Raw genomic sequence first — 23,578 nt, forward strand, 5'->3', positions numbered from 1 at the left:
GAGGGTGCTTATGTTTTTAGTAACTTCCTTCCTCATTAAATCTGTGGTGAATAGTACATAATGAAAGGAGGAGGGAAGCAGTGGTGGTGTCTGCACTGAAGCAAAAAAGAGTAGAACCTGAACTTTCTTGGTGATGTGGCTCAGATCCTCAGCCAGTGTCTTAAGCTACTGGAGCTATGATTCTTTACCCTACTTGCATTTCTCAATCAGTTGTTTACTGGTTTACATACCCTAAGCAATATATATTTAATATGTATATATAATAAAAATCAGCTGCAGTTATTTTTGAAAATAATTACATCTTCATGATTTCTCAAATAATTTCTTTAATTCATCAGTTATCGCGTGGTGTCTTTGAAGAAATGAAATACCTGGAGCTCATGATAGTCAATGACCATAAAATGGTAAGTATATAAATTCAATGGTAAGCTTCCTTTTGGGGACAATTGTAGGCTGATGTGCAGCCTACAAATTGTCACCCTTTTTTTGGGCCCAGGATTTTATTTATTAGCAGCTATTAACATTTGTACTGTAAGAAACACTGTAGGCCATATACCTAATGAAGTTTAATGTTACCTAAGAATTTCTCAGGCAATTATATATTTGAAATTAATCTGGAACACTTTGGTATCATTTGGATAAATTAATATGCTCATAACCAACAAAGTAAAGGAATAAAACATTTTTGTCCAAGACAAGCATACTAAATATTCTAAAATTACATCCTGTCTTTGAAGTCATATAGGAAGAGGTCAGAATTTGTTACTTTGAGTTTAGTTTTACGAATTTAAATTTTAATGCAGCAAAACGTGTAGACAAAACTCTGATTATTCTTTGTGGCTATTCCATACTTATAAAGAGGAGTGATAATGCAGTGCAAGGTAACTTGTTTGTTTGATTCAGATAGCGTTTGTCATTAAAAAAACCCAAAATGCATGGGGGTAGGAAAGCCCGGTTTTTTCCCCTTTTTGTCTCGATGACTGGAAAAAGTCAGATTAAGTGATATTTGTTGTAAGCATGACTTCTTTTTTTTTTAATCAATTCTTGCTATAGAATAGTTTTCACTTCTTTTATTTGCAAGTAGAGAGCTTTTTATGTCTCTCACCCTGCTGCAAGTTTCCCAGTGCTTTATGGAGTTGTGGCTCTGTTGTCAACACTAAAGGATGATATTTAACAGCAAGAAATTGAAGATATCAGAACAGGGTGCAGTAATTCATACTTGTTCCAGTGCTGAATAGACAGATAATGTACCCTCCCCTCACCTGTCTAATAAATCATAGAAGTAATCTGGGCAAGCATAACCTATATTTTATCTGTGTTAATTTAGCACTGTGGAGGGAATTTGAATGGGTGGAAAAAGTGGGACAGAAATTTCTTCAGTTGCTTTTATTTGTAAAGCCACCTGGTAGAAAACTACTCTTAAAGAATGTTTAAATGTTGGTTATTTAGCAGTAGGGCACAGTAATTGAAGTTATGGCCATTTTGTTGTCATGTTTGATGTCTATGCTTGGTGTTCCTTATGAAGAGAAAATATTCCTATGTCTGTCTCTTTCCCCTGGCCTCTTGTATTGCAGGCATGCTTGAAGGTGTTCACTACACTTACTACAGACACCCTTGTCTCCTCTAAAGCTTTATTTGTTAGAATTTTAGAGCACAAGATTTTTTTCTTCATAGTTATCAGTGACTTAGAAGCAGATAATAATTCTTTTCAAAGAATAAAATGGATATACTTAGAGAAGTGTTCGCAGTTAGGAGTCACAGCTTGCCAGTCCAGGACCTCACTAAATATACTTTCAAGGTTTTCTGCTTACCAGGAGAGGGCATGTTTCCCCTGCAGCAAAGGTCTTCATTGCAAGTAGTATCTTAAACCTCCTTGATCATTGTGTTAAATGGTTAATATTGTGTATTTTCACGACATTTCCATTCCTCTAGCAATAAAGATATCTCAACATGTTTAATAAGGTTGTTGCTTTTTTTTACTGGTTTGGGTTAATGTCTTTTAGGATCCGTGTTTAACCACATTTTGTGGTATATTGCTATTGATTTTAGCATTTTCTTTCATGAAAACCAAGAAAATCTTCCCAAGCATATTATTTTATCTTTCCACTTCTGGAAAAGTTTGGGATTGGCTCAAAACAAAAAGCCAAAGCCACTCTTTCCTCCTTCCCCATTGTCATTGTTCTCTGGGGAGCAGTCCATGGTCTAATGCTCCTTTCAGTGTATATCCTAGGCACCTACTAGCACTGGACCTGAGAGCAGCTACTCAATTGCTCAGAGAAGAGTATCTCCTTCCAAGGCCTCTTTTTAAGTACTGTGTTTCACAGAGAGAATAAATGACACTTTCATAGAACACTGTGAGGCAATGAGACGTGTTGCTTTTAACCAGTAGTTGAAATTAATAAGTTTTTTGATAAAGGGTTTTTTCCCCTATTCTAAGCAATTTCATATTCATTTTCTGTGAAATTTTGAATATCTATTTTTCCTATCTGCAAATCATACTGTGTAATGTAATCTTGGTTTATAATTTTACAGTTTATTGAAAGTCATATGGATTCATGTTTAGATACCATAGCTGCATCTTTAAAAAATTTTACTTGGAACAGACGGGGTCATGAGGCAGGATAAGGAATGACATTTAACCATTGTAATGACATGCACAGATATCATGAAGCAGAACTTTTAATACAGCTCATCTAGGTCTATAAAAATTTTTAAAAAAATGAAGTTAGAATTTAAGATATTCAGCTTAACTCTTTTCACGTTCAAACACATATTTACTGTTACCATGCGCTCCCTCTTCCATTTTGCCTTTAACTCCTGCTGTATGTTACAAAAGTGTTGTGCTATTGTAGAAAAGGAGGTCTTTGCAAAGAGCTGTGCACAGGATAAATGATAAATGCTTCATCTTCATGTCTTAAAGTGTTGGAAGGTGGCTACTACAATCTGATATGTAACTCATCAGGTGAAGTGATTTTAATAGGTAACGCATCCTCTCAATTTTGAGCTCATGTTTATGTTCATGCTTACCTGTAATTTTGTCTCAAACATTTGAACTCTGATTCTAAACACAGTATTTCTTGTGGTTAAATGCTCTTTTACGGTGGGGAAGGCTGCATAACATACATGGCTTCCTTTATCTTCCAGGGATTCTTGAATATGAGATATAGGCTCTGATCTGAAAAGCTTTTTAGTTTTTCCCTTACTCTTTCTTAAAATGTTGATTTTATATTCATGCTGTAAAAATAAAGAATTAGGAATAAATATTTAAGTTCTCACTGTGTTCTACTTTCTCTTCTTTTAGTTCAAAAGGCACCGTTCTTCAACTGCATACACAAACAATTTTGCAAAGTCTGTGGTAAACCTCGTAGATGCTGTAAGTGTCAATGCTTCTTCTGAAAACTGATTCACTGACTTCTATTTACCACTGTATTAAAAATGTTATAATTTTCCTATACCAAATTTCTATTACACTTTAAAGTGTACTTCTGCAGAAGAATAGCCTTGGGTGAAGGTATAAGAAACTACCAGATTAACCGTGTCGTTTTCCTTAAAGCTTGCAACACTCAGATTTTGCCTTTGGCAGGGGTGATTTCATTATCTGTCACCAATTAAGAATGAGATTTAATCAAATTTATATTTGTATCTAAATACAAGTGATTGAAACTGGAAGTATAGCTCACAAGGGATGCATATATATATTGGAAGAAAAAGTGTGAGTGTGAGTAAAGTAATCTGCTTTATAAATCTCTATAGCTTACAAACAAAATGCCACTGTACTACATTATAGATGGGTGGAACTGACACAGATACTATATTTGTATCTGTGCTAAATTTAAAACAATTTTACATACAGCAAATAAACTAAAAGTAATATTTGTGGTAAAATTAATTTGGGATTTTTTTGTCGTCATTTTGATACACATATAATGATCACACACATTTCAGGGCTCTGTATGTAGTGAAAACAGGTAGATTTTCTAGTAGGGATGAATACAAAGGCTACCAGATGCTGTCTCTGAGTTCCTTTTCCATTGTGCGCAATGTTAAAATGCATATTTTAAAATGGTTTTGTTATTATTGATGCCTGATTGTTGTTTCCTTGTCTATTGCTACTGTAACATTAAAATTTCTAGAAAAATCAACATTTTTCATTAATTTTACTCAAGCAATGTGAGAATTAAGTGATCATAGTATATAAATGGAAATCAAGCATTAATTAAAATTTGGATTTATTGGAAAAGTGAGAAATTATTTCATCTCAACTTTAGAATTGTCTTTGGTTACTCTTTGAGATCGTTCTTTGCTTTTTCCTTGAGATCACCCAGTGTACCTTTACCTTTCTTCTTTGCTGATTTTTGCACAGATTTTCTGTAAAACTCAGTGGCATGGCAAAGTTATTTGCCATGAGAATTTTAAAGAAAATGGAGTGACTCAAAAAAAAAAAAGAGCAACAAGGGTTGTTTCTTGTTTTCCTTCTAAAACATAGTGGATCAGAATACCAGCTTTTAGGAAATGCAAGGCATTGTCAGCTAACTCTTTCCCTATGTTTTCGTCCTGCTTTATCCCTCTTGTCCTTCCGCTTTACTCTTACTGGCTAACTGTGCATGTTTGACCCAGTGTTCTACTCCTGTGCCTGTCCTGTCTCTGCCCTCAGATATACAAGGAACAGCTGAACACCAGGGTGGTTCTGGTTGCTGTGGAGACTTGGACAGACAGAGATCGCATCAATATTCGCCCTGACCCTCTGCAGATGCTCCACGATTTCTCCAAGTACCGGCAGCACTACATCAAGCAGCACGCTGATGCTGTGCACCTGCTCTCGTATGTACCCGTGGCAATGGCTTAGAATGTTATGTCCTCTCCACTGCTTTTCTCTACTTGTCTCTTTCTTAACTTTTTTTGCTTGGTATTCTCTGTATCAATCAACATCTGCCTTCCTTAGGAAGCTTAATTGATATTTAACACCTGTTTTTAATAGGTGTAGTATATACCATGGCCATGTCAATATATATCTGTAATGATATTTGAATGTCTGCAACCCAAAGACAGTGCCACATGTGAAGTGTCTTTAGATGAGCCCTTAAGGACACTTCGCTTTGCTAATCAGGTATGCAATGTGCTGTTTTTCCAGTTATGATCAGGAGAGGGCAGAGCTGACAGGATTATGTGTTGCCACAAGTGTGTTCCAGTTAGTAAATTCATTCACACATGTGGCTGCAGTGATGATTTGTTAATGGAAGGTCTTCTCCTTTAGAGCTGTAATGAGTTGTTCTGAGACACAATGCATTTTGAGGGGAAATTCCACTTGCATCACATCAGCCTTGAGCAAGGATTATTTTACTTCACGGAATTGTAAGCAAAGAGGAGGAAAGGTGTGTTCCCCTGTGCAGCACAGGGAAAGATCTTAAGCTGTCTCCTAGCAGCATGACATACTGGGAGGATGGAATAACTAATGTCTTCCATGGGATTTTCCTGTAGTTCATCTTCTGCAGAAGAAGTTAAAAATAGGGGATGAAGAATTTCCTCCAGATTTCCTTAATACAGGCATCACAATAGAATGCTGATTTTGTTCTTTATAATACAGGCACAGTGCTGCTGACATGCACTCTTAGTGACTTCCATGCATGTTTTGTGTCACCTGCTGAAGAGTTTGCCAGCAACAGGCTCTTCTCATGGTGAAAGGTATCAAATCCAACCTGAAATACAAGAAGTTAAATTTAAACACAGGGCAAAAAAATCCTTTCATTGTGAAGCTGGTCAGATGCTGGAAGAGGCTGCACAGAGAGACTATGGAGTGCCCATGCTTGGAGATGTTCCAAAGCTAGTAGAACATGGCATGCTCCAGCTGAGCCTCCTTGGAGCTGGGGAGGGATGAACTAGAACATTTCCAAAAGTGCCTGCAATCCTGTCTGTTGTAAAGTCCCTGGCTGTAAGTGTTTAGTTAAGCTGCAGTCTGAAAGTTCTGATGGCTGTTAGAGTGTTCTGAAAAATACATACATACCTGTATGGGGTAACCTGTCACTTAAAACAAACCCATCTATTTTCAAATGTTAGGTCATTCTTACATCATGCAGGATCACTGTAGGTTGTTTGTAGGCTGTGTAGATTTATTGTTATGACTATGAAGTTAAAATAAGTGTAATTCATAGTAATGTTTAGGTATTTTATTGTATAATTTAGATCTTCCAGATTACATTACTTAACTAAATTATTTGGGGCTTATTAACAATAAACGAAAGGAGGCAAGGTTACTTTCCCTTTAGGTATACTTCTCAGTCTTTTCATTTGGATTTAAAACTTAAGTTGGTTTGGATTAAGATAATAATTTTTTAAGTTCTCAGTACTGGTAAATTTCAGAAGCGAATTCCTTCATGATAGATCATAAATTGGAATATACTGTTAACTTTTTAAAGAAATATTATCACTGTCTTGTCTTAGGAGTCTGGCACTCTGTGCTTAGTTTGTTTGTGGGTTAAGACTGATTCTGACTCTACAAGAGAAAAATAGTATTTGTGTGAAAGTTTATATAAAACCACCTCTTTCAGTGTTGGTATTCTGTTTGTAAACTTGCAGTTGCTTTTTATGCTAGAAATAGATGAATGTACTTGCAATCTATCATAGTATATATGAGAGTATGCTCTTTCAATAAGCTCTTGGTGCCCTATGTCAGCGTGTTATAGTTTCTTCATTTTTATTTGTTTGTAAGGAATGTGACATTTCATTACAAAAGGAGCAGCTTAAGTTACTTTGGAGGTGTTTGCTCTGTGGCCAGAGGAGTAGGAGTGAATGAGGTAATTTTTTTTTCATCCCTTAAGTGAAATAAAATAGAATCTCTACATTATAATCTCATGAGTTCATATGTTTCAGTATCCGGGGCTTTAAAGATAATTTACATATTAAAAAGTTAGGATTCTCATATCCAGCCTTCTTGATCATCATCAAACTATTGCTCAGAGTGTCTTTCTTTTTAGAAAGTATTTCTCCTGTCTGCATTATTCTTTTAAAAAGAACTTAAATTGACTTTTATTATATTTAACAGAAATTTAGACCCAAAAATCTCAGACAGGAGTATTTGAAACACAGCAGTGAATCTTTGTCTTACCACTGTAAGACACTTGATCTTCTGAGGGACCAATAACATGTAATTCTTCCTGAAATTTTTTAACGTTGAAATTAGAAAACAAATTGTCCCTGTGTATTGATTATTTTACTATTATTGTTATTTTTTTCTCTCAGTGCAGTGTTAAATTAATAATGAAATTCTCCTGGTTTTATATGCGTTAAATCCTACTATTACAGAACTTCTTTCTTTAGATTAATAGACTTCTTTCTTTAGATTAACCAGTGGGGAGAGATTGCCTGAGATTAGGAGAGGAAAATTTTATCTGTTATATACTTTATTTGGTTTATTTTCCTTATATACACATAGAATTGTGATTGCACTGAATTATTGAAGTAGTAGGTATGTGGTAAGGCAGGTTGAGCCATTGTAGTGTTCATTGCAATAACTAATGGTTTTCGGTTTTGTTTTTTTTTTTTTTTTAATAATTGTGCTACTCTTGGAATGCAGTATGGCCTCCCTTTGCCCATGGCACAGGAACTTGCGCAGAGTCTTGCTCAGAATCTTGGAATACAATGGGAGCCAGCTGCCAGGAAACCGAGTATGTACATGGAGTCTTTTGTCTTCCATAGCTAAAAACATAAACATTTCCTTTATTGTGTTTGAAAGAAATGCCAAAATTGCTGTAACTGTAGAAGAAGAATTGCTACTTTTGGAAATATATGTAGTGAAATTTTAGCTTCACCAAAATAAGAGTTGCTGGTTTAGAGACATTTTGCATGACCTCAGTGATGTCCTGTGTCGAGATTAGCTTCATAATCAATATTCAAAGGTATATTGGTAAAAACACCACTAATTTAATTTAGAACTCATTTTCTATCATCATGAAATCTAACAGAACAATTGCTGACTTCTTAAAATGCAAAAATACCTGATTTACAATTGAAGAAATGGGAAGGAGTTGTAACCTAGTCTAGTATGACATTTGCTCAACTTGTTATCTTGCTGCTTCACAGTCAGACCAGATTTCTGTTGCCTTAACATGTGTAGAGTGTTGGTACAAAATCTGCTGCAAACCCCTTTTGAGGGCTAAAGAAAATTGTTTGGTTTTTCACTTGCATTTTGTAACTAGTTTGGCTACTTGTTCTCTTTGTTTCCTCTTTAAAACCGTGAATGATAATGTTGACTTTATTGTGGAATCACTTCAAAAATCTGTGAGTTAGGAAACCATGCTTAGGCATATAATTTTGTAAAGCGTTGCTTTTGAGTTGTGTAATCTAGCAATTGCTGAACTATTTTCTATATCATTGTTTTTCGGTTACAGGTGAAACAGAGTTAATACAATTTGGAAATCAGAATATTTTTTAACTGAAAGATAGAGGTTTTTGATATGATTGCTTTGTGTCCTTATTTAGAGGCCTTTTGTAGAGAAAGATTAATGAAAGACCTGGGGAGAGTAGAAATAACCATATAAGTAATCCCTGAATATTGTCCATGGAGAAACTCTGGTTTTCCAGTAGTAACTACAGTGCATCTATCTTTGGTAGATCGTTTATATGGGCAGTTTGCAGCTTCTGTTTTACCAACCGTAAGGTGCTGATCTTTTGTTTTTATGTTATGAATTTGGTCACTCTTGACTTACGTGCTATAGCTGTAAGTAAACTGTAAATCCATTTTCATTCAACTACTTTTTCAAATGAATGTTTGATTGGCTAATTCACATATTACTGTTAATAATTTTATGCCAAAGGGAAAAAGCCTGGCCTGTCCAGTAACAATCCTCTTTCAGGGTATTCTGTATTTTTAGGGAGGAGAAAATGTGAACATTTAAAATCATCAATATTATGTGTACTGCAGGTAACCTCGTGCTGCCTGTTTTGAGAGCATGTAGGAAAGAACCTTGCGAACTATTTTTAGCTTTGTGTAGTGCCTGAAATTTTGTGTTGAGTCTTAAGAACCTGCAGATATGGTAATCTGAAAGTACTGTATTTGTTTAAGGTATTAGTATGTCTTCAAGTGGGCTGGTTTCCTTTTTGGGGCTAGAGTCTGTACAACCAAGCAACCATCAAATCTTTGTATAATTAGTCAAGCTCCATTTTCATAGTGAGTACTTTATATTTATTGTAAGCATATTCATAACTTCTCTCCTTTTCTGTTGTATTTTGGTCTTGTCTGAGAAGAGTGTGACTGCACTGAATCCTGGGGTGGTTGCATCATGGAGGAAACAGGGTATGTCATAAATATCAGTAACCAAGGGCTACAGAATGAGTTCATAGTTTACATTATTACAAAAATATTTATGCATTCAGTTTTATCCATGTGTTTTAGTGCTAATAAATGAAAAACTAGAAACAGTTGGAACTCAATCCTTAGGTAAATAAATGGTCAGTGAAGTCTGAAGGGGAAGCACATCTATATGGGAGGAATTTCATTGCCCACCACCCTCACACTGCCAAAGATTCTTTTCTCTGTACTGTAAGCAATTGATTAGAAAAGGATAACTTCTGAAATATAGGGGTTTGAGTCTTATAAATCACTTCCTGTCAGTATCTTGCTCACTGTGGAAGCTTGACTGCAAAAATTGTGGAGAAAATTCGTTACAAGTAAGACAGAAGGAGCTTAGTTTCTTTGTACAGTATTTGGAAAGTGGTTACTTTGTGGCTTCCCTGTAGGCTTGTAGTTGTCAGCCGCTGTATGAGTGCAGCAGAAAATCATTCCATAAATTTGCTCCTGGAAGCTGAGGTAAAGCATTGATCAGAATAGATACTGGCTTCCTTCATATGGTGAAATCATCAAAGTATTGGTCTTGGATGGAAGTATCAAAAGAAGAGGCTGTGGAATAAGCCTCTTCTGTAAAAATGGTTAACAGTAAATAAATTTGACCCAGGAGCAGAGGATGGTCATGTAGAAGCTGATAAAGGACTGAGTAATAAAATGAGTAAATAATTATCTGTACTTTAAAGCCTTTTCACTTAACTCCATCAGTGTTATGAGACATTTTTTTCTGTATGGAATAATTCAAGTGGTGAAATAGCTTAGTGGCAATGAGCTGTTAGGAAAGGAATGGAGAACCTCCTTATGGCATGGTCACCCCAATGTTTAATAGTGTGAATAGATCTCATTCCCAGATCTCAAAACATGCCTAATAAACATATTGGACAATTTCTGAGTGAGAAATTACTGATCAAGTATGTTTTCAGTAGTTTGGGAAAAAAGATTGAGTTGAGGAAATATGAGAGAAGTCTGTAACATTATGCAAAATGATTACTCTTTCTTCTAGTATAAGAACTAGGGAGACATGAAATGAGATTAGCAAATATGACAGAAGAAAATGGGATGAAATTGTTCTTCTACCAGTCTGTATTAAGCTGTGAAACTTGTTGCTGTAGTATCTCGTAGGTGTTAAAAACAAACCTGTGAGGATACTGGATTATGCATGCAATAGAAAGGGTGAATAACAGCTACTATGATAATGTGGGTTTACCTTATTAAGAAGTTTAAAAGCTACAGTTTTATATACTGTATATTCTGAGCTGTCATACTGTTACACACAGTGGTTGTAAGAAACTGGGATTTACAGTATTTTAAAGTTGTGACCCTTTGCCCCTTTCCAGTAGCTGGTGGTGTTTCAAGGCATTTACTCACCTAATTCTTTGCCATTTTAGGGTATACCATTCCAGGAAATTCTCCAAATGCAGCATTGCAGAATACAAAGAATTTTTACTTCGTGGGGGAGGTGCCTGTCTTTTTAACAGGCCAACAAAGGTAATAAATAAGTTAGTAATCAGGATATCTGCTACACGTAATGAAAATGTTATTATTTCATTTGACATCATCTGTTCTCAAATTTATTCAGATATCTATGTGGGTATTTTCTTGAGCTGTTCAGCCCCTTAGCATTTTAAAATAATTAACTACTTATTAAGCTGGAAGTAGTGCACAATAAATCCAGAAGTGTATGCTCCACCTATACTCAATTGTTAGACTTTGTGTCCAAGGTTGTTAAAAAGAATGCTAGTTACCACATTAGGAAATAGAAATCCATAGCTGATTTCATATAGACAGTAGTAACTTTTTCTTGTTCTCAACATTAGCTTAATTTCATTTCAAATATACATCTAGCAAACTATCATTCATAGCTGTTTCCTTCTACCATTGCTTTTTTGCCTAAAAACCTACCAAGGTCATAATTTTTTCTAAGACAATGTTAGCCTGATATCCTTGTAAAGCTGAGCAGTATGAAAATATTCCATGTGGCTCTTTTTGCCAAGTAAGAGCTATCCAAAGTATTAATATTCTATTTAATCATAGTGTCAAACTGCTGTCCTTGTAGAATTTAATACCACATGAGGCTATTAGGCTGTTCTGTTTACTATGCTATACCCTTTGGTGGATCATCACCTTGCAAAATAACTAAAAAAAAATTTTGCTTGTTCAAATGGTTTTGAATTTTTTCCCAGGGTAGCAATCTTTGCTTATAGAATAAGAATGCAAGAATTCTTACACAAAGGAATAAGTTGGGAAATAGAAAAACACAGCTTCAGTTTTTAATGACAGTTGTCAGGCAAAGTAATGTGCAGTTGTCAATCGGACAGAATAAAAATCTGATTTATTTTGGGGAAAAGGCTCCCAGGGAAATGGTTGAATTATCTTTATATATTATCTGTGCCAGTGCTTCACAGCTTTAAAGTACTTTGGGAGGGAAAAACAATCATACAATGTTTAGAATGCTTTTATTTAGAGGTCAGGAGGTAAGGTATAAAATGGTATGTTTAATGTTTTGGTAAGTAAAACAGAGTTAAGCAGTCACCCTGATGCCATTTTTAAAATTGTATCCTGAGTTATACTCTGACATGTACATAAACATTAAATGGTTCCTGATTGCCATAGGAAATGTATGTGTGCCTGCTTGTGTTCTGTAATTTTCTTGTTTGATAGAGAAATTAATTTCAGTTTCAGAATAGGAGATATTGCTGTTTTTACCAAAGTGTAGGAGAAACAGGAGCTTAAAGAGGAGGAAAAAAAAAAAGAAAAGTTAAATGCTTTTTAAAACCCTGTCAGCATTACTGGTGAAGAACACCACATATGGATATTTCTTCACTATTGTTTTGCTTCTGGCACCCAAAATTATAGGTGCTACTGATTACCTCTGTGGTTTATACAACAAAATTGAAAGGTTGTATCTTTTTTTACTAGGCATTAAGATTTGCCCCTGCCCCAACCAAAACTACCGAAGAAGAATTCCATACGAGTTTATATATAATTTGTGTGGTATTATATGTTGTGTTTCATATCTTGCTGGTTCTCCACAGCTTTACTTCCACTAAGCCCATGCAGAAAGGTTTCCTCACATCTTTCACCCTTAGATTAATCTGTTCATATTTTAACTTAACTTCTAACTTCTCATTTCAACCATGTTCTAGTGGATGTGTTTCTGCTGCTAATATTCCAATTAAATTGGTGATTCGTGATAGTCTTATAGGATTTTAAAGCAGAATTATATTGAAAACAGGCAAGCTTCTTGCAGAATTATTTCTATGATAAGATTGAAAAGTACCTTTAATCAAAATTATGATGTGTGAAACCACTGTAGAATCTGCATCATCCTGAACTGCAGAATTTATCTGCGTTGTATATATCTGGTTCTAGGATTAGCTGTTCAGTAGTCTTTGTATGTGGTTGTGCATAACTTACTAATAAGGCACATAGGACTTCCTTTTGGCAGTATTTCTTTCTATTTAATATTTTCATGCACAAACGTTGCACAGGAACACACAGTAGCTCGTTGCATAAGCACGTGTGGGTACCTGAGCAAATCCCAAGAATGATAGCGTGGACTGGCTTCTTGAAGGAATTGTCAGAAAAATGGGAGTCCATGGAGCAGGAATGAAGTTCAAATGTCATCCCCTTAAATATTATTGTAGTCTCTCTCTGTTTATCATGGTTTACTGAGAACAGTATTCTCCTAAAGAGGACCAGCATTCCTGTGACTTAGCTGTATGCCTTTCATGTCTGAAAAATTCTGATGAGCAGCATTTGAAAACCACACTGCCTTTACTTCACTGAGGCATGGCACCTGCATTGTCTGAGACAGCACATTTGTGTAGCATTGCAGAAATGGGTCGTGTGTGACACACAAGTCGTTTGACACTGATTTTAATCTTACTTTGGGGTGGGGGCTTTTTTCTTTCAGCTCTTTGAAGCCACCGAGTGTGGAAATGGATATGTAGAAGCAGGAGAAGAATGTGATTGTGGTTTCCGAATGGTAAGTAGAGTTATATATTGCTCCACAAGTCTTTCTTATAAAATTTATTAAGATAAATTAGGTGATTGGTAAGAGAGTGAAGAAAGATTGTGGAAAAGAATTTGTTTTGCCTGTTGTTTGGGAACAATTTTGTTAAAAGCCTGTGTTAAAACATTTTTTCAAATGACAATGAGTGCAAGGACAGTGTCCTCTGAACAGTTCCTTTTACACCAGTGACAAGATAACAGCTGTTTCCCAGCAGTTTTTGAGTTGCACTGGAGAAATGCTTACTCCTTTGCTTTCCCTGGATAGCATATCTGGAGTGGGAGACTCCTTACTGATACTTTAGAGACTGGTGCCTGTTTTCAGACAGAACAAGTAAACTGTTGTTTTCTTCTTTATTGCAGAAATGCTCCAATAATGTTTTTGCAAAAATCCGCCCACTAAATTTGAGTCCTCATTCTTGTATTTAAATATAATTGCACCAGTATTTAGGTTGGGTTTTTTTCCTGCATTGAACACTATTGAACAAAGCAGCATAAATTTGGTGCAGGACTCAGAAGATGTGAATCCCTGTGTTGCGATAGTATTGTATGTCACTGTTTTTCCTTAAGTATTTAACTATTGCAATGGCTTCTTCCAGCTGATAATTTCAAATCATCAGTGATAAACTGAATCTTTTGTTTGCTGGTATGTAATAATTTGCTGTTGGAAAGATTGTGAAGAAAAGAAACTTGTTTAAAATGGAAAACTAAACTTTTTGCTTATTTTTTTTCTTCAGGAATGCTATGCAGATTGTTGTAAGAAGTGCTCTCTTTCTAACGGAGCTCATTGTAGTGATGGACCCTGCTGTAATACATCGTGTCTTGTGAGTATTGCTGCCATATATCAGTTGTTCTTTTCAGTTGTCCATGGCAGTCATGTGGAGCCTGTTAAAGTTCAGAATGTGTTTTAGACAGAATGAAAAGAAGCAGTTTATATAGATGTAGTCTTAGTGCTGAATTGTGTTTTTAATTTTCTAGTTTTTCCCACGAGGTTATGACTGTCGATATGCAGTGAATGAGTGTGACATTGCAGAGTTCTGCACTGGGGATTCTGGACAGGTATGTGTGGAGAAATGTTCTCTGCTTGCACTACTGATGTTTGTTTGCACTCTTTTTTTTGTATTAATTTAACAGGAAAATTGTATTAACAAACTGCACAGTCATATGCCCAAAATGGTGATGTAATAATGGAGTGTAAACTATTGTAAACTTATGAAAATAATAATGTAAGTGGACTCAAAAGATGACTTCTCTAGATTTATTTGGTTTTTATAACTCTTGGGGTTTTGTGTACAATATTTGTGTCAGGCATCCTTCTTTACTCTTTGCCTGATCTATAACTTAAATAATAAGAATACACTGCAAATGTGAATGGATTCAAAGGTAATAACACTAAGATTTTATGAAATAAAATGGCTTAAAATAGAATTATAGAAAATTACAACTAATGGAGTATAGAAACATAGAATAATTTAGGTTGGAAAAGACCTTTTAGATTGAGTGCAACCATGAACCCAGCACTGCCAATTCCACCACTAAACCATGTCCCTAAATACCACATCTGCAGGTCTTTTACATACCTGTAAAAGGTATGTAAATGATAATTTATGATGAAATGATGATTTTCAATTTTTTATGATTATGATTTTACTGTGTCTCTGGGCAGCCTGTTCCAATGCTTGACAACCCTTTTGGTGAAGAAGTTTTTCCTAATATCCAACCGAAATCTCCCCAGCATAACTTAAGGCCTTTTCCTCTCATCCTGTCATTTGTTATCTGAGCAGAAGAGGCCAACCTCTATGTCTCCACAACCTCCTGTCAGAGAATTGTAGAGGATAAGAAGGTTCCCTCTGAATCTCCTCTTGTCCAGGCTAAATAACCCCAGATCCCTCAATTGCTCCTTGTAACACTTCTATAAAGTGTGTTATGTTTTCTAAGAGTGTGCACATGTATGAGAATTTTAAAACCTGTGGATCTTACGTATTTGTCCTGAAAACATTTGGCTAATATAAAATATGGGAATAAACAGCAAATAGAATGTTGTTTCAATTTGATTTCTTTTAAATAGTCAATACACTGTACATTTGCCATTTTCACAGCAACTTTGATGTTTTAGGTGACATGTACTCCTTTTCAATATTGAATGTTTATTTATTTATTTATATAAGAATTTCATAACTGATGCAGTCACCTACTGCATCAAGTTCTTAGCCTTGAAGAAATGAGATTCAGGACAAATCACAATCTCTTTGGACATTGGCTGTAGTTATAAATGCCAATAAATTAACAACAACTTGCTTTAATTTTATCATCTGAGACATCAATACATAGACAAGTAGCTATGACAAATATTTTATCATAAATCTTTTGCTCTGTAGATGGAGCATTCTTAATAAGAGCGAGAAGGGCTTTCTCAAGCTGCCCCCAGAGTATTGGCTAACACAGTCCAGTGCAGCAGCATTCTCTTTCCAAATTTTCACAGGTCTCTTTTAGTTGAGGAAAAAACCTTAAGCATGGTTTAAAGTAAGTCCTTACTTTAATAGTCTGAGGTTTCTGGACCTAGTGACTTGTTTGTATGAAAGAATTTCCAGTGCCAAGGGAACATAACAATTAAGATCATTAAGCCCCCTGAAGCTCAGTAAGCAATAGACTGGCAGGCTGTGACCAGGTGCTCCTCAGTGTTGTAGTGGAACTGAAATGCATGTGGTGGCAGTGTTGCAAACCTGGCCCCAGTATCAGCTACCAAATATCCTCTTACTGAACACACTGGCTTTCATTTTGCCTCATGTCCTTAATTTCGTCTTGGAATATGCAGGAAGTTAGACTTGAACATTGTATTTCATGGCTCAAGATGTTAATTTTTTCATTTATATTTGTAGCTATAAAGATTATTGCACTCATTATGTTTTCAACTCCCTTTATATGTCATCCAGTTCTCTTAAAAGCAGGAAAATTCCATATGTGATACTCTGATGTATTATTACAGTGCACATGACAAAAAAGATTCTTAATTTTTTTCAGTGTCCACCAAATCTTCATAAACAAGATGGGTATGCATGTGATTCTAATCAGGTATGCAATGTTTTAAAATCCCTGCACATCAGCAAATAGAAATCAACCAAATACACATTCTTATTTTGGAATTGATTTTTTAAAATCCTGTATTCCATATTTCTTCATATATTTTATCCTTTAAACATCAATGTTCCTTGTGTTTTATGCACTCTATGAATAGTAAGAATTTCTACTTTAACTGAAATCCACTTTGTCTCTTTTTATACATAGATATTTTATTACACTTCATCTTAATAAGTTATTTCCAACTATGTAAAGGTATAAAGCAACTGCTTAAATGTCAGTATGTATTGAACACAAACTGGTTTTGGGAATCTGGGCCAAAATGTGTACTTCATCTACCCAAATTCATGAAATCTACATCCCAACATGCATGTGAAGGGTGAAAATGAGACATTTGTTTTGGGAGGGGAAGGAGATGAAATTGTTTTCAGTCTCATTCCTAACATGTTGTACTTTTTTAGGGTCGCTGCTATAATGGTGAATGCAAGACAAGAGATAATCAGTGCAAATATATCTGGGGATCTAGTAGGTTGACTTTACCTTAAATATATTTTATTTCTAGTTAATTCCTGCCTTTGCTTTGGATTTTTCATGGTTTTATTTTTTGTTCTTGTCACTACAAGTAAAAGTTTCTGATCAGTAGAGTGAGTAGACTGCAGTGGGAAAATGGCTTGGGTGCCAAGTGGAATTCTGAACCTGGGAGTGGTGTCAGTGAGAGTGATGATGTGGCTGCAGATTTGGGTAGGGCAGCAAATGCTACTGGGAGAGGGTGTTGAGGATTTTTTGGGTACAGTTAAAAAACAGATGTTTTGGGGTTTTCTTAATGACAGTCACCAGTTCCATTATCCCATCAGTGGTTCATGCCAAAGCTGCTCCACCTTGCCTCTCCTTCTATACTATCCTCCAAGTCAGAAAAAGTAGTACATTGGTGTGAACTTAAATATGCATTGTATGGATTTAAGTGGAGAGGTGTTGAGTTAAACAGAATTGCAATTGCAATGGGCTTTGCTTGTAGCAGAGAGTGGCTGAATGTTCTGTGTAATGATTTAGAGACAATTCAGCAGAGTAGAACTACCAGGACGTCCCGTGCTCTGGCATTTAGTGTGTTCTTGTGCATTTTTTCTAATCATAACTGCCACTGAGGCCACTCTGTCTTATTATTTTATTTTCTTCTATATAATAGTTGTAGTTTTCTATTTTCATTTTTTTTTAGATTCATTTTTAGAAAAAATAAATGAGCTAATCAGTAAATAATTATGGGTTTAAAACCTACTAGTTCAGAATTTTACTCCTAAAAATAAGTAAAAATTACATTGTGTCCATGTTTGGTTTCCTGTGAACGTTTGAAAAATATAATAAAATCAACATTTAGTTTATGTCAGAACATATGCTTATCATAAATGTCCTATATAAAATCTTCTGAAATGCAGATCAGGAAAAACTGCAGTGAAAACCAACTAGATTAAATCTTTGTGCAACTGTTATGAAGTGAACAAAATTAGACCACAGAAAAATTTCATATGCAGAGTACAATACAGACACCATGGAGGCTACTTTTAGAAGGTCAGAGCATATTTTGAACATATCAATGGGTATTTCAGTTTAGTCTGTTCTCCCTTTTAGTCACTGGGAGATACCATCTGTGCACATACATATGTATTTAAATTGATGTTTTGTATTAAAAAAATTACAGAGAGCAGCTGAAATAAATTAGGTTTCAAAGTTGTCATGTTGCTAGTGGAAAACATGTTTCTTTTTTCTTCATCAACAGAGTCTTCAGGATCTGACAAATTTTGTTATGAAAAGCTTAATACAGAAGGCACAACAAAAGGAAACTGTGGAAAGGATGGAGACCGATGGATTCAGTGCAGCAAACAGTAAGTTCAGTTTGGTAGAGATTATTTGTAATTTAAATAGATTGGAAGTGGTTTAATACTGTCTAGTTTTTCTACTTTTCCATGCATTTTTCAGCAGCTTGTTTTGCTTTATTTTGAATGTCCTTTCCCTCATGAGGTTTGCATCTTGGAAAAATTGCACTCTGATAAATCTGTAAGTGACTCAGCAATAGACTTGTAAATAATTCTAGATTTTCAGAAGAATATACTGTGACTTCAGTTACTTCATAAGAGCTGAGGGACAAGACAACAAAAAGTCACAAGTTCATAACAACACCTCAGCCTTGGCAGGGATAAATTAGGCTGCAAATACACACACTCTGTTCACGTGCTCTGGGACTGACGCCAGATTGTGCTGTTTCAAGTTTGTTCCAACCTTTATTTTGACCAGAGAGGACCATTAGACATTTGGATGTTATAGAGAAAAGGCCTCATTTATTTCCATAATATCATTACTAGATGAATATTTGATTGAATTTACTTTTCAAGTTAATGATCATTATTAGATAGACTTAATTTCTCCTGATTTACTGCTGTTTTGTAATTTTTAATTATGTACATACAAATTCAGTTTTGAAATAGCATTTTCCCTCTTTGACTGTTTGATGCTTGTATAGTGGATTTTTTTATATTATTAGTTTTCAGATAGGATCATAAGGAAAGGAGTTGTTTAATTTAGATGAGGATAGTGTGTTCTAATGTGTATGTTAAACCCCTCATTTCTATAAAAGCTTTTCTATGTTGGTAGAGACATGCAGGACAATGATCTGGCTGAAGGGCTATTTATGTTTTTTTCAGTTTTAACAAAGTAAATTTCCAGCATTCATTCAGTTGTTTCTATGACTTAGGACAATCAGTATTAGTTAATATCCTGCTATTGAAGATATAAAAGATATGTTGTATATATTACATAAAATATGTTTAAATATATGCAGATATGAAATAACATTAAAAAAGAAGATTCTTTACCAAAACTTGGGTACACACAACTGCACACTAAAAATTGTTGTTATGGTTCTGTTGTCCTGCAAGCGAAAAAAAATGCAATGAAAATTTCAAACTTGACATTGAGGTATGGTGCGTAAGCTGCCAGAGAGAGAGAGAAAAGCAATTCAGCCTAGCATGTCAAAGCTTTGTACAGTTTGGCTCCTCTTACTACCTACTGGATTGTTCTTGGAGCACAGATACATTCTGTGCTCATGTGAGCATTCACTGGTGCATTGAAATGAATTATGACTTGTTTCTGCCTTTTATCATTTAAATAAAATAATATTTTATTTCCAGGCTTGCACTCTCTATCGTATGGCTTATGGTAATATATTACTGTGATCAGCAGCACCATTGCCAGACTTTCTTTTTGTAAGTTTACCTCATATTATTCCAGTAATATTTTGATTTTTGTTTTCATTTTCCAGTGATGTTTTCTGTGGCTTTTTGCTCTGTACTAATCTTACTAGAGTTCCACGAGTTGGTCAAGTTCAAGGAGAAATTATCCCAAATTCTTTTTATCATCAAGGACGCATAGTGGACTGCAGGTAAAAGATAATGCAGTATTCCAACATGACTTATCTCTGTCAAACCTAACTGAATTAAGAGAGACATAAATGTGAGAGTCTGTGAATTTTAGGTAATTGCAGCAAAATAATTATTCTGAGTGGTATTTCTTTTGATTTAAAAAAATCTCCAAACCATAAAAAGCTTAATATTCCGTATTTAAACAGGGTAAAATGTGCGTTATATTCCTGAATCTTCCACTTGATCCCTCCAATAGCAGAACTTTAGTCAGAGCTTCATGTTCAGCATTTAGGTTTTTCTGGGGGTAGAGAAAGTCTGTGATTGCCAAAGACCCATATTTTCAGTGTATTGATTTTGAGTGTTAAAATACTCAAGGAAACAGCTGTAGTGAAGTGAAGGCTGAGAGGGAGGGAGCTGCAGAGTTGTGGCAAGGTAAGATGTTCAGCCACAGTTCAGTTAATGAACAGGTAAATGAGTTTGTCTCCTGCACTACGAGGTCTGTGCACAATACTGGGTTTGTATTTTGAAAACATGGCAACATTGCAGTCTTTGTCACTCTAAGAGCACTGTCTTACATTGTTGTGTCCTGAGTGAACAGTGGTTTTTAGTTCTTCCATTATTCCACTAGTGTTTTTATTTAAATCACGTGGGAAGTTAGGTTTTTAGTATTTTTTCTAGCAATAGTATTTCACAGCATTTGGGGAAAAAAAGAAAAAAAAAAAAAAAAAAGAAGGAAAATGGCCAATGGTCTGTCAGAGACTTAAAAACCCCCAAAGCCTAAGATGCCCTTCTTGAGTATTTAAGTCCTAATCCAGACTTATTTTTATTTTGACAACTAGAACACTGTCATTGCTGTGGACAGACTGAAAAATTCTACAGTTCTTTTCAGTCTGTCTGAATGAAATAAAGGTGTGGGGCTTTCAGTGTCTACATTGACATGTTCTTAATATTTTCAAAATATTCCAGTCATAACACTAATACTGTCTTAAAACTTATTTCTCCTAGTGGTGCTCATGTCCTTTTAGATGATGATACAGATTTAGGTTATGTGGAGGATGGAGCTCCATGTGGACCTCAGATGATGTGTCTGGACAAAAAGTGCCTGCCAATCCAGTCCTTGAACATAAGCAGCTGTCCCATCGGTTCCAATGGAAAAGTCTGTTCTGGTCACGGGGTGAGTCTGTACTGGGAGTGAGCAGCTCAGCTTCCCCAGCTCTCTCTGCTCTACCTGATCCTAACACCCGAAAATCTTCCTAAGACCTTTTGATCTCAAAACACAAGTGTTGGATTCAGGAGAAGACTGCCATTTTGTGATGCATTAAAAAAAATTTAGAAAGGAAAGTTCTCAAATTGATTCTGCAATTATATCCAATTAGTTAGGTTTGTTAGTAGCAAGAAAGACCTTTGACATTACTTATTGGAAGGACTTCTGTAATGTACTACCCATATTTCAAGCTACTTGCCATCTTGGATTAAACTTTTTCCTGCACACTAACACCTTTATGAAGCTGGTCTTGTGTTCATAGATTTATAGCCCATGGCTTAAATAATTCAAATTCCAATCTGTGGGTCCTCAGCAGAGGGGGAGTTCTTGAACTGTTCCAAACAGTTCTTAAACAGATCCAAAGTGTATAATTTTACATTGTGGTACATTATGTTCTGTTATTCTGCCCACAACTTCATTTGTCTAAGATGTTAGGTCTGTTTTGATGAACAGATCAGTGTTTTAAATACCAATAAAACCTTTCCACTGTGGGATTCAATGAGACAAATACTTGCCTAAAGGGCTAGGTTTTGTACAAAAAGGAGTTATTTATTCTTGTTGTCTGTACTTGAATATAAAATTCAGTGTTTCAATTTTAGGTTAGGTTCAAAATCAAGAATAACATTTTTAAAATTTGAAAGTAAAGTATCAGGAGATTAGAAATCATCTTGGTATTTTTTGAGAGTGACATGAAGGGTGAGTGGACTATCTTACTTGTTCTGTTTTGGATTATTGCAATTCCTAATTTTAAAAGGGTATTTCAGTTGATCAAACCTGCCATAAAATGTGTTTATCTTCATGTTCTTAGGTAAGATTCTCCAGTGTGCATAATAAAAGTTGAATTAAAAAATCACGTGTATTACTTAGAATAATTTGTGGGTAGGTTGTTTCCTGAGTTTTTTTTCACATTATGTTCCAGTGTCCGAAAGACATTATTAGCTGATTGTCTAATGATTGACTTCATTACTAGTCCTACAATCAAAACTTCATTCTTTATGTCTGTTTCTTGTGTCATGCTTTTTTCCACAGTAACCTCTTCTAGCAGTACCATTCCATGTTATTTTTCATATGGAAAGTTTATAGCTATTAACTCTTACTATTGATTTGATGGTTTAGGTTTTGTCCGCTGGATAGGTTTTTCTGTATCTTATAAATATACTGCCAATTTTAGACTGGTAAGCTCTTTTTTAGAGGTCACTCAGGTAAATGTAAACTGAGGAAGAACTGTTCCCTCTCTTTTAAAAGCCAGACAAGCATTCCTCATTGCTGCTTAGGAAAAATGCTGACAAAAACAGTGAAAATATATCCACTTTGTTCTACATGGGAGAAGGCTGTAAACAAGAGGTTGGAAAGTGTAACCACATCCTGAACTTTTCAAATGCAAATGTTTGTGTCCCTTCTGGGCATCCAGGCTCAAAGTCCAGATAGCTGGCTGGTGAAGATCTAACTAGTCTAGCTAAATTGCTGTTATTTTTCACAGCCTGTGCAGGTGTGTAGTGCCAGGGATGACAGAACCAGTTTTGCTTCTCCTAGCATGTGAGAGTATTAGGGGGGTTGAGGCAAACTTCCAGGTGTGTTATGTAATTCCAAACACTCAGTGCTATTGTTACAATATATAAATAAGTAAGTTTTATACCATGAATTAAATGTCTAATTACATGGTTAAATAAATGTGGTGTGACATGTTAATAAAATGTAGTTAGAAATTAACTGCTGTCACTTTTTTTCCCTAGGTTTGTAGTAATGAAGCCACTTGCATTTGTAATTCCTCCTGGGCTGGAACAGACTGCAGCATTGATGATCCTGTCAGGGATACTGGTGGCAAGAAGGATGAAGGACCCAAGGGTTTGTGTTTTGTTTCAGTTTTTATATTCTTTTAAGTATTTATGATGTTTTTCTGTTGATACATGGTAGTAGAATTAGCATGTTAAAAGGAAATACTGTTGTACAGCTGTGTTTAGACCCAGGCAGTAAAATTCTGCTTTGTGAAGAGGAAGTAGGTTTTTCTACTTTGAGAATTGATAAAACTTTAATTTGGGGAAGATTTCAACAGGTAAAGATTTTTTTTCCTTTGTCCCTTATTCTCTATTTTTTAATGATCTTTTTCATTGTGATTGGAATCTGACTTAGTGTAGCTCTTATTTTTTTTAATATGATAATTGAATATTTATATTTTACTAGAAATTTCATTTTTCTTAGTCAACTAATTCAGAGAGCTGTGGCATAAAAAAGGGAAAAGTGGAATGTCCCTGGTAAAATCTGATTCCTTGAAATTGTATTGCAATGAAAGAAAAAAGAAATTAAGATTTTTGATAACTTAAATTATTCGTACAATCATTGTTGCTTGTTCTTATGTACTTGGTATGCATTTCAACTACATATGAAGTACACATACAAAGAGGAGGTATTAAGGAAATAATCCGAAAGTTTTTTTTCAAAGAGGAAGGGAAGTATTTGAGTTTCTCTCCGATTCCTCTG

General features: G+C 35.2%; 1 protein-coding gene across 8 annotated transcripts in view; it reads left to right on the top strand.

The window, feature by feature from the left end:
- The window catches only part of ADAM23 (ADAM metallopeptidase domain 23), a 69,732-nt gene that overhangs the window by 29,327 nt on the left and 16,827 nt on the right, over positions 1-23,578 (top strand). For 7 of the 8 annotated variants that reach the window (XR_012057013.1, XM_030277655.4, XM_030277652.4 and 4 more), the window contains exons 9-24: positions 339-404; positions 3,302-3,373; positions 4,655-4,821; positions 6,707-6,791; positions 7,571-7,661; positions 9,241-9,289; positions 10,726-10,825; positions 13,254-13,325; positions 14,086-14,172; positions 14,327-14,407; positions 16,370-16,420; positions 16,888-16,951; positions 18,198-18,303; positions 19,737-19,856; positions 20,842-21,010; positions 22,834-22,945. Coding sequence is in view for 7 of the 8 variants with exons in the window: in XM_030277655.4 (XP_030133515.1) it covers positions 339-404; positions 3,302-3,373; positions 4,655-4,821; positions 6,707-6,791; positions 7,571-7,661; positions 9,241-9,289; positions 10,726-10,825; positions 13,254-13,325; positions 14,086-14,172; positions 14,327-14,407; positions 16,370-16,420; positions 16,888-16,951; positions 18,198-18,303; positions 19,737-19,856; positions 20,842-21,010; positions 22,834-22,945 (1,492 nt within the window). In the remaining variant the exon portion in view is untranslated. Of the gene's footprint in view, positions 1-338; positions 405-3,301; positions 3,374-4,654; positions 4,822-6,706; positions 6,792-7,570; positions 7,662-9,240; positions 9,290-10,725; positions 10,826-13,253; positions 13,326-14,085; positions 14,173-14,326; positions 14,408-16,369; positions 16,421-16,887; positions 16,952-18,197; positions 18,304-19,605; positions 19,681-19,736; positions 19,857-20,841; positions 21,011-22,833; positions 22,946-23,578 lie in introns of all 8 variants that reach the window. The other variant, XM_032749440.3, reaches the window with a different exon arrangement.

This window comes from Taeniopygia guttata, chromosome 7, assembly GCF_048771995.1.
Source record: "Taeniopygia guttata chromosome 7, bTaeGut7.mat, whole genome shotgun sequence".
In the NCBI taxonomy this organism is placed as follows: Eukaryota; Metazoa; Chordata; class Aves; order Passeriformes; family Estrildidae; genus Taeniopygia; species Taeniopygia guttata.